Genomic DNA, 12,840 nt, shown 5'->3' with positions numbered 1-12,840 from the left:
AAGGCAAAAAATGAAAGACATGGTTCAAACATAGCCTGCTGTTGTGGTCTGTCATAGTTCTGGCCCTGAGAGTGTTCATAAGGAAGTTACAAGAGGGGCCTTCTACAATTTTTATGAGGTGATTACTGCCGGCCTGCAATTTTATACTGTCCCACAGCGCTGCCATTAGTCATCTGCATTTTCAGATAATTTGTCCAGTCCTCATTTGCCATCCTAGACAGTTGAATTTGTAACAACGTTGAGGGAAAAGAAGAAAAAATCCATTCAAGAGAAAGGGCGAGTTAAAGAGAATGAAAAACAGGATTGTTAATCATAATTGAGGATTTGTGTTGCTTGTTATATGCATGCTGCAATGTAATGTGGTCTGTTTGATTGTCTAATTCATCCAACACCAAAATTTGGAGCTGCACTGCATAGAGACTCTGCTTGGGGGCAGGAAACCAACAATCTAGTGATGAGCAAGACAGAGGGACAGTGACAACCCATGGAGTTTCGGAATAAACCTCTTTGCTTTTCCGTTCGTTCACCCTCTTGTTTATGTTTCTCCCCTGAATTGACCGAAGAGAATCTTTTCGCATCTGATACGACCGTGCTAATTGAGACAATGACATGGAATTAACAGACCGATTGAAGAAGTAGCTGATCAACAAATAAGTTCACATAATCAATCAGAAAATGCAATGTAAGACAGGCACATACACATTGCTGGTGACTTGCTATTAGGAAAAGTACCGTACTTCCAGCTTTTCTGGCCCTGTTAATCGACCACAAAAGTTAGGGAGAACAAATTACAGGGTCGTGACAAAGAAGTCAAAGATCACTTTTTGAGATATATCTAACTTGTTCTCTGATATATCTTTACTTTCATGTAGAGAAGTTCACTTTGTCCACCAAACCAAACTACCAAGAAAGAAAATGCAAAGTACTAAGTGCTCCAACAACAGAATAGGACACAAAAAATTTCACAAATTTTGGTCGTCCTACAAGAAATTCATAAATTAGTAGCTGCTCTATGGTTATTTAATGATCCTAATGATGCGATCTGCTTAATAAAAGCAGCAGTTTTACCTTGTGCCATACCTACTTTCGTCTTAATGTTGACAGCTCTAAACCGACCATTGAAACCGCGTACGGATGAGAACACCGAACTATAGCATCCCGTGCCACAAACTTAAACTTTACCTCTCTCTCACAGCGGCAAGGGAAATTATTCATTACTAGGGGTGAGCGGTTTCGGGTTCCTTACTGATTCCACCTGGAACCTGGAACCTACCCGTCGGAACAAGTTCCTCATTTTTTGGAACCTGGAACCTACCTGTCATACCTTGGAACCTAGAACCTACCCCGTCACGGGTTCTAGGGTCGGTTCCAGGTGACCCGATAACCTATCAATTTTTTTTATTTTCTTTTATTTTTTCATTTTTAGTTAAGCAAAATGAGAGTGAATGCTACAACATTTAAGAGAAAGTAGATGTAAGTGATTTTAGGCTCTGTACAGGTTACATTTAGAACCCGAAACCAATCTATTAGAACACGTTTATCATTTTTTGGAACCCGAAACCTAAAAAATTGTTTGGCTCCAAATTATACACTCATCATCGGATGCCATAGAACATTGTATCATCGTGCAAAAATATATACCGAGAAAAATATAAAAAATTATTTTAGAATTTAGGGTACGGGTTTCGGGTTCTAGGTTCTAGGTAGTGGAACCTGGAACCTATCTATTGGAACAGGTTCCTCAATTTTTGGAACCTGGAACCTACCCCGCATACCTTGGAACCTAGAACCGGAGCGGATTCTACGGGTTCCGGTTCCAGGTTCTCGGTTCTACCCTAGAACCATGCTCACCCCTATTCATTACACTTGAATTTGTACTTGAATTCTATCACGCGCCTGTCTTAAATTTCATCACATCTTGCAATTGAGTAGCAATCATGATGCTTCTATGGTTCGGCTTACTTCAAAAGTCGTTATATTGTGCTGCAGGCATCGCCAATGATCTCTTTCTACACAGCCAGTTGTAATGGCTAATCCTCTTCTTACTATCTCAGCAGATCTGGGAGAATCTTGTTTTGGTTAAACCTGGGAGCTGCATGTGAATTGTGCTTAGCTGGTTTCATAAGGTACCTATGCTCAAGCTGGTCAATACCTCGGCTTTCAAAATTTTCCCAGTTTTGTAGTGATGCCATCAAGAAGTTCTTGCATCATATTAATCTGTCCAGATATGAGATCAATGTACGGATCTCTACATGATTAGAAAGCCAAAGAGGTTTTCTGATGTCAGCCTATGATCATGGTAAGAGTTACCTTGAATATGGATGCCCAGAGTTAGACAAACAGTGAAGACACTTTGCGTACATTAGTGAACTTTGCTTCACCGGTGCAAGTTTCCCTGCTGTTCAAGGTTATGTAGAATCTAGAAGTTTAGGCGAACTGAAAAAGTTGGGGCATTTTGCCGTTAACCTGTATCATCCGACTTTGGTCGCAAACTCGCTATAGGAGGAGATGACGAAGCTTTACACTGCTTAATTTTAGTGCGAGAATCTGTTGCTGTTATCCAAGAAATGAAACAAAATAAGATTCCTTGCCTTATCTGACAACCTGCGAAATGAAATGCATAAGCCGAGAAATCGGGTGTTGCTCGGAGAGGATTTACAAAGAGATGTTGGCTAGCCCTGAAACTAATGTTGAAAAGAAGCTTTCTCCTTGTAATTTTCTCGGTTATACGTTTCTCAAAAGGCTTTTAAACTAAAAGGAAAGGGTTCGTCAGCTCTGAGCAGCAAGAAACCAGAAACCAAATGAATTTAAGTAAGAGAGGAATCTGTGATAACATTTCTAGATTGGGAGTCCTTATATAGCCGATATAATATAGTTTCCAAGGTTCTTGCAACTCCTCTTTTGTAGAGCAAAAACATGTTATTTGGTTTTATTCTTTTAACTTTCAATACAGAGAGATTTCTTGACTGACAGTTGAAATATAACCATATCAAGACCATAATATCTTCTGAGAGGGAACACTAAATAAACATGTTGGCATGGAGCTATCATCGTCTTCTGGAGGCCAGAAATGGTAGCATGGACAAACATTCATGTGGATGGAGCCATCAACACCTTTTGCCAGCCTTCCTTGCACTCTAGAATTGCATCTCAGAGGGGCGCATGTTCCTTGATAATTGGTAGATTGATGAACCTCTGAAACGAAGAACTGAGTAAAGGCATGTCCTCTGCATCGACGAGGTTTATCCCAATGTGTACTTCCACCGCTCTAACGCAATACCACATCGAGCCAGCAGCGATGTCTACAATATTGATGGTGTCGCCTCCAAAGAAGGGCTTCCTCTCCAATCCTCCTTCCAGGATCTTCATATTGTGTTGAGCTTCTTTTGCAGCCCTCTGTTGATCCTCTCCTTTCTTAGTGATGATGCTCATGATTGCTGGCACGCACTGATTATCAAGTTATCAAATGGTGAGCAGATAAAACAGGTAAAAAAAAAAAAAAAAGAACATCTTCTCTTTCTGTAGCGTTACCTTGTCATCTACAAATTTGGCCCAGAAACTTGCATTGGCCCTGTCATAGGTGTCTTGTGGAAGGAGTGCCTTCCGCTTCCTTGTCTCGTCGATATACTCAAGAATGACAAATGACTCTGTAATTGGTCTTCCCTGATGGAATAGGATTGGAGCCCTCTTTTGAGCATGACCGTATTGTAAAAGCGTGGAACTACAGTTCTCGAGATCTTCTTCCACACACTAGTCGAACGCAGCTTGTTTGAGCTTCGAAGCCCACCAGACTCTGATGGCAAAAGGGCCCGCCCAAAATCCAAACTACTTCACATCGGCCATCTGTTGGCTTTCTTTCTGCAAAAGCTACTGTGATCATCCTGAGATTATTAGTTAAGTTGTGTCGATAAGGTTCATGGTTAGTTCAATGGAACACTCATACAATAAGATTGATTTATAAGGTGGGTGGATCATCTCTTATTGATTAGAGGTTGAGTACTCATTGTTTCAAACCATATCTTCTTTCTTGAGAAGCGATTGAGCAGAAACTTAGATTATGGCGCTCTGACAAATCGCTCTTCATTGATGCTATCCTCACAGATTCGCCACACTGGTCCATCAGCACATTATGCCATTAATGAGTGCTAATTAACAATGCGATTGTTGCTAATCCGCGGTAAGTCGGACTTCGCACGCATCAATTCTCTGTCTTGCTCTCTCTCACATTTTGCAGGAGAATAGAATGGAGTGACGAAGAGGCTAATGAAATATCATGTCAGAGGAGAGTCTGAAGTTTCAGTTGCCTGTGTGACAACACTTCTATCATCTGTCAATTTCTGTAGCATGGAAATTCATCGGCACAAGAACTTCATCACTGTATGTACCTGGATTTTGAATGGGGAGCTTCAACATGCATGAGCAAACATTCTCTCTATGTATTGTCAATACAAGCTGCTCTGCAGAGCAACATAACGCAAGCCTACACTAAAACTTTATAATCAGATCATGCTTTATTATCATGAGCTGGAGATACCACACAATCGTCTGCAGTCCCTTTAAGGCAGTCCTAAAGAACTTGGAAATGGTAGCGAGGAAAGATCATTTAGATGAAGCGAGGTACATCTTGACGAACCCGGAGTTGAGCTCTATCAGTTTATCCCAGGGGGGCACGCACTGCTTGATGATGGGTAGCTCCAGAAACCTCTTGGACCAAGCATCGAGTGAAGGCATGTTCTCAGCATCAATGAGACTGGTGCCGGTGATTTCCTCGACGATTCGAGCCCAACAACCAATCCAGCCTGTGGCAACGTCTGCAAAGTTGATCGTCTCACCTCCAAAGAACAGCTTCCCCTCTAGTCCGCTCTCCAGGGTCTTGAGGCTCTCTTGAGCTTCTAACACGGCCTTCTGTTGCTCCTCGCCTTGGCTGCAGGACACGGCTTTAATAGCCGGCGCACACTGGACCAGGAACCGTTCATGAATTAGAGACCGACTTGTGCTAACAAAATGCACTTCTTTCAATCATTAGCGTCACAATTTCACAGCGCTACTTCACATCTACTATACTTTCAAGGATGGAGCTCCTCTACACACGCCGCTCGAAAAGATTGATCCAAAGCATCCTAGGAAGACTATCCTCTATAGAAGAATTACACATCAATGATCTTAAATCACATAGTGATGAAACCTATGAAAGATAAACAAATAAGTCCGGCACAGAGAGTGGAAGAAGCACTCTTTCCTCTACCTTCTCGTCCGTGAATTTGGACCAGAATCGTGCTCTGGCTCGCTCGGAGGGGTCCTGAAGAAGGAGAGGGCTCTGCTTCCACATCTCATCGATGTATTCGAGTATCACGAGGGACTCCGCGATCGGCTTCCCGCGGTGGACGAGAATGGGGACCTTCTTGTGGACCGGATTGTACTGCAACAGCAGCGAGCTCTTCTTGCTGAGGAGATCCTCTTCCAAGTAGTCATAGGGGACTTGTTTCAGCTTCAACGCCCATATCACTCGCAGTGCATACGGGCTCCCCCAGAACCCGAGCAACTTCACCTCTCCTCCATCAGCCATTGTTGGTTCCTGCCAAAGGCAAATGCTGACACAGACCCTTTTATTCACGCGGGGGTTGCATGATCAAGCTCTGTTTTGACCATTCCGCAGGCAAATGTAAGTGGAAAAATATGCCATGAAAAGTCATGGAATCTTTAGTGCTCGGGAAGAGGACGGCCGTGAAAACTGCTTGCTTGATTGATATTTAGATGGCCCAGTTAGGTGGGTCGAGTCAAGTCTTGCTTTTCTCGTCCACGGATGGCTGCTGCGTCGAAAAATCTAAAGTATGTTGCGTAACGTGGCCAGGTTGCTCTTCCACTTCGCGATCAATTTGAGATCATCACAATCTCTAGCAACAGCAGAAAGATTCTCCCATTGGTCTACCCCAACATTATCCACCTTAGGCCGATGGTTCGTTTGGTGTTCAAAAGGGAAAAAAGAACTCGAGGAGGCGACGATCAATAATAATTGAGACCATCAATAATGACTGAATAGCAAGAAGATTGCCCGCGTGACCACCTCGAGGTGGTCCCCGTCGGCCTTGCCCGAGGACGATAACTATCACTAGTTGGTCGCACTTCCAAACATATAACTCGAAAGAGAAAGAGAGATGAAAATGTCCTACGACTTCAGATGTTGACCACCAAATGTAACCTCGACACGGAAAGGTTAGTTGGATTAGCAATCACAAGATCAAAATTATATTTTTGGCTGCAGACAGGACGTTAATGATTAAAAAAAAAAAAAGCAAAAAGCAAAGCAAAAATGATTACACAAATAAAATCTGTACTATATCGTTACATAAGGAGTACAATGCCCACTAGTTGTATTAAGTAGCAGTTCCATCGGGGAGAACTACGTTGGTCCGGCCCAATCATTGCCGAGTAACACACGATGGGACACGCAGATGAACTTGGCGGACTCTCGGCAAGTTGCAGGTATCCAAGGAATGGATGTTTCGGTTGAATGCCTCGTTGAAGAATCATGTGGAGCCAATGAAGAAGTCCTTACAAAGACAACAATGCCGAAGAGACATTTCGTGAAATCCGCTCGTGAACGGGTTCCTGCCCGGGTAAGCAATAAGTTCATCAATTTGGCATTCATATGATTTCAATAGCAGATGGAGAGATTCCACGTCCTGACAATCTCAGCTTTCGGAGAAAACTTTACCTTGGTCAACGGCATTTCAAACGTTGAATTTGTAATTGTCTCATACAAGAAAATGTATCTGCCAAGCAAAATTCACAACAGTAATTATCTCCGCTTGCTATCCCCCTAGGTTTGCAAACACAGCAATCAAAACAATTGGAGAAACAGAAGGAACTGCCATAAAGCATCGTTTGAGTTTCAGGAAGTAAACCGAAGATCATTATAAGTCCATCCTATCCACCATATTACCTATCAACTATAGCTTCTGAAGGCTCCTTAACTAAAGCACAACAGAAGCAGCACAATCCCACTACCCTTTCTACCCAGGGAGATCTCTACGCAGACATGTTCATTAGCTTTCTACATGAAGCTATTGCAGGCAGAATTCCAACTTAACAGAAAAGAGAATGCTTTAAATGCTAAATGACAAGCAAGACATACCGCCATGCCAGTTCAGCAACAAGTTCTTCTGGGGCCTCGGGTAGTACCTAAAATTTAAACCAAGCAAGATTAGATAAACCATCTCCTGTCCATCATAAACGTAAGAAAATCCAATAGTACTTCCTTGAGTGAGTACCTCATCTTCATAAGGATTGCAATGATCTTTGAACCATAGCCTCAAGAACTCCTATAAATTGAGAATGAAGTTCAGATACTGCAGGAACATTTCAAGAGGACAAATGATGACATTAAAATGATCCATCCATAGCACATCCAAGGGAATTGCTATTCATCCGTTCACCCACCATTTGGCAAAAGCACAGCACATGCCTTAGCCTATGCACCCCATAACAGTAACAATAACCAGAACCAGGGACAATTTCACGTACCTTGTCGACATTTTCAGGCTCAAGACCATTTTGAAAGCGTTCATCATAAGACTGCGCTATCCAATATCTACTTGAGTCAGGAGTATGCACCTGCATTTCCATGCCAAAACAATCACGCACTGTCATGACATAATACCCTATTCTGATATAGTCAGAAGGAAACACTGTCGATGTGTTGGTGCATACGAGAGGGAAACAGAAGAGGAAAAGTAAACCTCATCTATTAAAAGAATGGAACCGTCGTCAGCCTTCCCAAATTCATACTTTGTATCCACCAATATGAGGCCATGCTCTGAAGCGACGCGCTGCAAAGTAAGGTGGACAACACTTTCAATTTTAGTGATCAGTTATGTTAGATTGTAAAGAGTGAATGTAAATGTCAAGATAATGTTAACAGGAATATTCCTGTATGAAACATTTGTGGACAGAACCCAAACACTTCACTTGAAAACACGGAGGCAAAAACTCGGCACTGATAGGCAATCACCTCCCCACAGACATTACTTTTTTCTATTTAATAATATGGGCATCTGAAACCTTCGTTCAACTAGTTCCCAAGGATACATGCAAGCTGCCCTCTCCACATGCGTTAGGTGAGGAATTGGAATCATCACATACACATCACATCACATCAGCATCAGCATCAGCATCACAAGGAACAAGGATTCTAAATTGTGCTTATATTTGCAGCCAATAAATTCGAGATGGAAACAGTATAAGATTTTGTGGGGCTACTCCCAACTATTCTAAAGGTTTAAGCTATTATATAAGACATGGTTTAATATTTAATTACTCTAACACTCCCACTCATGCTTAGTCGATCTTTTTGCCCAAGTACTAAGTGTAGACATAATTAATTGAGGAGGCAAATTGGGCCCGAAAAGATTTTAACTCAGGACCTCCAGCTCCGATACCATGTGAGATTTTATGAGACCACTACCAACTGTTCTAAAAGCTTAAGCTATTAGATGAACACTTGATTTAATAGTTAATTACTCTTAACATAGTATTGGGGCTAAGACTTCTCCCATCAACAAATAAGATGTTTTTGCCATAAGCCCATTCCTACCGACCATTAAATATCATCACTGTGCCCACTTATAGTGCTTCTGAAATGAAGAAGAAATACTAATGCCCGCTGAAGTGAAGAAATAAAGATTTACTGAATCATTACATCGCTTGAGTACCCATGCCTCTCCACCCAACAGTTAAACAGTCAAGAAGCTAGAAGACAATATCAATTCACATTTTCTAAGGTTTCAAGCATTGTGTAAGACACAATGAAGGGGAAAATTCACTAAAATGCTAGGCGAGAAAGTTCAAAATTCATGACATGATTCTGGACACTTTTCCTTCGAGTTCAGTCTCATACACCAAAAGAAAAAACTAAGAAAGAAATTGAACAATGCACTAGTAAAAGGTTACTTTCCTGATTATTATATCCAAGTGATTGAACAAAAAGGGGAAAAAAACAAGTGCAGCCAACAAAGTAAAATGAAGTCACCTGTCCATACTCAAACAACCTCAATGCTTTCGTACTGACTTCATCATAGTCATCTTGAGTCATCAGCCCGCCTTCAACAATCTGATAGGAAAATGCAAATGCAATGTAATAAGCCAACTCAGTAAGCAGGTACTAGAAAAGTGGGAAAAAGTATGAAATCAAGAGTTATCAGGCCAAAATCGGGCAGCAATGATGCCTGCCTCCCTCCCTCTCCGCGCAAACTCGCCTGAGTGCACACAGCTTTACACCCACATACCAAGCCTATACATCTCTATCTACTCTAATTTCCAGAGCATAGCTCTATAAACACATACCAAGCCTAAACATCTCTATCTATTCTAATTTCTAAAGCCTCTACTGAAAGCAGCTTCATTTAGATAATGTGAGCATACCTCCTTTGGTGTAACAGGTACATCATGATCTGCTGCTTTAGTTGTAGGTGTCAATATATTTGCAGGCAGCCTCTGGTTCTTCAGCAAGTCTAACGTATTATAGCATCGTTTAGCGATGGCAAAAGAAACATCAGAACACACTCGAAGTAGATAGAGGAATACACACCATCTGGAAGAGCATTGCCGCAATAATTACGGATTCCTTTTCTGTAGACAGTCCATAATGACGTATCAGTACTTCCAGTCACAAAACCTCTGACTGCAATTTAAGAATTAACGTGAATCAAATATTGCGTCCTACAGACGACTTTGATTTAAGTATTGTCTTAAAAAAAGAAGTACCTCAACTTAGGACTTTAATCATATGAAATGTAAAAAGCACTGACATCAGAAAGCAATCTGTGAATTAAGATATACTGCGGAAGGTTTCAGATACCAAAACTTTTTAAATAACTTGTGCAACAAATAGTCAGCCTGAAGGATCACATCCAATAGTGCTCTGCACTACTAAGCCTGTATGTTTTTTGGTTAAAGGAGAGCCAAATCAAAGGCTAGCAATAACTCACCAACAAATTCAACTGGAAAGACGGAACATTTCTTTGCAATTGTAACATTTTTATCAGGAGATGCTACTACAGCATTCGAAGTGATGTGCTTCATTTTATCAAACCACCACAAGCTCGTTTCATTGAGGACCTGAAAAGTTTCGCACGACATAGAACATTTTCACAACCACCGTAAAAACAATGTCTACGCTAAAATCCATAGCTGTTCAACATACCTGGCCTTTAAAAGGTATGGAAGCAAGTATCCGATCAAATGCACTTTGCCTATCAGTTGTCACTAGGACAAGATAATCGCCCCCATCATAGATGTCCCTGACCTGCGATTCTATGTGCTTAACATCAAGATTTAACTTTTACGCATTTCAGTGGAATCACGGCATCTCAGTTTTCACATTTATAACGATTCAGTAGGAATGACCGATTTTTTTCACAGAAAGTAAGAGCTGGTATTTGAATTCATAGGAAGACATTGCTGTTTTGAATCAACTGATCGAAAAAATTAAATCTTTATGCTCCATACAGCACCAGTCACGACTTAAATTTACTCAGTAGCCTAAAGAAACAACAAACCAGAAAACCCAACGCGACCCGGAAGGTAAATTACCTTGCCCCTGGTTTTGGACTTGAGACCGGGGACCGTCAAGTGAAGATTCGTCTCGGAAAGGCAATTCAACATCGAGCTTCTAATAGCTTCGGAGACCTCGCTTTTTCGGCTGCTGTTGATCAGAGCATCGAGGGACAATTGCTTCTGGTCCTGACTTTGGCTTGCCATCGCGGATAAACAGAGAGGAGAGAAACTTCGAGACTTCGGTTTCGCATTCGAGAAAGAAACTGAGTTTTGCGGAAGGTGGGTGTTGGGTGTTCGATGCTGACAGGTTGTGAGGGTTTTGACGGGGTTCAGGCCCGGCAAACGCTGAGCCATTGCGTTTCTCCGACAGAAGGACACGAAGCAGTGGAGGGCGACTAGGGCTTTTATCCCTCGATGCTGTTCCTCAAAAAGGAAAAAATGTCCGGAAAATAATAAAATTACAATATGAGTTTTGCCTCGAGTTGTAATAATTCTTTCTTTCTTTTCATACTTGACATATCCTTTTAGATATATAATGAGTCGTATCCCCCGATCAACATCTAACTCACGTGAATTAAAGATAGGCTTTCAATTGACCCGAAAAGAAATAATAAAGACTCGAATTTAAACAATTCTTACGTTTATAAAATGTGATTCTAATAAGTCATAATGATGTTATAGACCATCTCGTTATATCTTAAAATAACGATTTGTCAATTTCAGCTTGAAATCAATATTGGATTCTAAAACTTTATGGGTATAAATCAATATCTACGTTTGGTCTCTGGTGTCTCCTCCAATCAAAAATTGGAGCCTCACAATCACTAGACAATATGTTTTTCTCTCGTGTCTTTCTTTGTTCATGGTTTGACTTGCACCGCGAAAAACTATTTATAGATTAGAAAAACGGTATCAATTCTATCCACGTTTTCCGCATATCTCTACATCGTCAAAGCACGAATCCCAATATCATAACTCATCATACCGTGCCTCCTGAATATCATAAACTCACACTTGCATATTATTATCAACCGCGTGTTTTTCACTCATCTTTTGGCTCGGCCGCTCACTTTTTTTATGTTTGGATCATACTGTATGTAATGGTCCTTTTATTTGTTTGGTCAACCCTTTTTATTTTGTTTCTTGTTTTTTTTCTTTCTTTGCATATCCTACTTTCCTTCTTCTTCCTTCCAGGCCTTTGACATCTGAATTCTTGGCTCTTTTAGCATGTTCTTGTCTCTTTGTTCTGTCTCTTGCAAACTATTCTTTCTTTCTATGCCTTGCTACTCCTCAAGTTGCTGGGCATTTGAGAAGGTGAATATTTATGATGCTAATCCCACTGTCCTCCAAACTTTCGCCGACATTGACATTGGTTTCACCGCTAACCTCACCAACAAGCCCCTTTTTGTCATTGCACGCAATCTCTTCTTGCGCTATGAAAGGTAATATTGAAAAGCACCTCTCTCTTTCCTTTTTTATATTTTTCTTTCCTCTTCTAATGTGAGAGAGTAGAAAAAGGAGGAGTGTCTCCACCCCATGCCTATGTGCTTTGGATGATATGAAGCGGAATTCGAATTAAGATTGGAGTTTTCAGCGAGGTGTCAAAGTGTTGAAATAAAAATTGCGCGTTGCTTTTAGCTATAGACTACAGTTTTGCGTAGAGTTAGCTTCAAGTAAGTTTCTGAACGCAATTTCGTACATGCACGCTTGTTGGATTCATCATCGATACTTGTTTAACACATTATTTTCACTCACTCTTGCTTTATTGGTAATTGACAGCACGAGGCGGTTGGCCCGCGACCAACAACGGCATGGTAGATGATCTTTTTTTGGGAATTATCAGAATTGTTAGGGTATGTTTCCCTTATATTTGTGTATTTAATTTGTTCATTATTGCCAAGAATGCAAATTAATTATGATGCGTTTAACTAGAGACCCGCAAAGAGAATTGCAAAAAGGAGAAACGAACTCAAAATTGTTTTTTTTAATTCAATCAAAGAACTCAAAATTGTTGACCAAACAAAAAAAAAAAAAAGAATTGACCAGAGTGGAGTGATGGGCCAAATTGGCAACGGTATGGTTAAAACATAAAAATAGAGGCGCGGTCATAATAAATTACTAATGAGTCGGCATTCCGTACAAGACACAGATTCGGACAGCATGCCCGGGGAGGAGAAAATCTAACTGGGAGCCCCATCATCCCACGTGCGCTTTGCACGCGCGTGGACACCACGCCACATCACATCACGTGCGTCGGAAAGGCCGTTCCGGCTGTCGGTCTTTTTC

At 41.2% G+C, this 12,840-nt stretch overlaps 2 protein-coding genes and 1 pseudogene across 2 annotated transcripts; all 3 read right to left on the bottom strand.

The window, feature by feature from the left end:
* Positions 1–2,911: 2,911 nt before the first annotated feature.
* Positions 2,912–4,120, bottom strand: LOC125313890 (annotated as a pseudogene).
* A 144-nt stretch (positions 4,121–4,264) lies between these two features.
* Positions 4,265–5,917, bottom strand: LOC115749877 (glutathione transferase GST 23-like). Its single transcript, XM_030686888.2, has 2 exons — positions 5,246–5,917; positions 4,265–4,956 (listed from the first exon to the last, which is right to left on the bottom strand). Exons 1-2 carry the CDS (start codon positions 5,564–5,566, stop codon positions 4,600–4,602), a joined length of 678 nt encoding a protein of 225 aa, XP_030542748.1. The 5' UTR covers positions 5,567–5,917; the 3' UTR covers positions 4,265–4,599.
* Positions 5,918–6,297: 380 nt separating this feature from the next.
* On the bottom strand, positions 6,298–10,958 carry LOC115749868 (phosphoribosylaminoimidazole-succinocarboxamide synthase, chloroplastic). Its single transcript, XM_030686875.2, has 13 exons — positions 10,591–10,958; positions 10,202–10,303; positions 9,987–10,116; positions 9,587–9,679; positions 9,421–9,509; positions 9,029–9,109; positions 7,740–7,829; positions 7,525–7,614; positions 7,272–7,322; positions 7,136–7,182; positions 6,716–6,773; positions 6,547–6,609; positions 6,298–6,427 (listed from the first exon to the last, which is right to left on the bottom strand). Exons 1-12 carry the CDS (start codon positions 10,906–10,908, stop codon positions 6,553–6,555), a joined length of 1,206 nt encoding a protein of 401 aa, XP_030542735.1. The 5' UTR covers positions 10,909–10,958; the 3' UTR covers positions 6,298–6,427; positions 6,547–6,552.
* Positions 10,959–12,840: the final 1,882 nt, after the last annotated feature.

The sequence above is a fragment of the Rhodamnia argentea genome, chromosome 2, assembly GCF_020921035.1.
Source record: "Rhodamnia argentea isolate NSW1041297 chromosome 2, ASM2092103v1, whole genome shotgun sequence".
NCBI classification, from domain to species: Eukaryota; Viridiplantae; Streptophyta; class Magnoliopsida; order Myrtales; family Myrtaceae; genus Rhodamnia; species Rhodamnia argentea.
This window is presented reverse-complemented; position numbering and strand designations above follow the sequence as displayed.

Bases quoted from the DNA above. Each gene is read 5' to 3' on its own strand.
- LOC115749877 (XM_030686888.2), bottom strand. From the start codon at position 5,566: ATGGCTGATGGAGGAGAGGTGAAGTTGCTCGGGTTCTGGGGGAGCCCG. The intron at 4,957-5,245 runs GTAGAGGAAAGA...TTCCTGGTCCAG, and splicing joins CCAAATTCACGGACGAGAAG to TGTGCGCCGGCTATTAAAGC.
- LOC115749868 (XM_030686875.2), bottom strand. From the start codon at position 10,908: ATGGCTCAGCGTTTGCCGGGCCTGAACCCCGTCAAAACCCTCACAACC. The intron at 9,680-9,986 runs GTGAGTTATTGC...CTTAAATTGCAG, and splicing joins CTTTCCAGTTGAATTTGTTG to TCAGAGGTTTTGTGACTGGA. The intron at 7,615-7,739 runs GTTTACTTTTCC...ATGGAAATGCAG, and splicing joins CCATTCTTTTAATAGATGAG to GTGCATACTCCTGACTCAAG.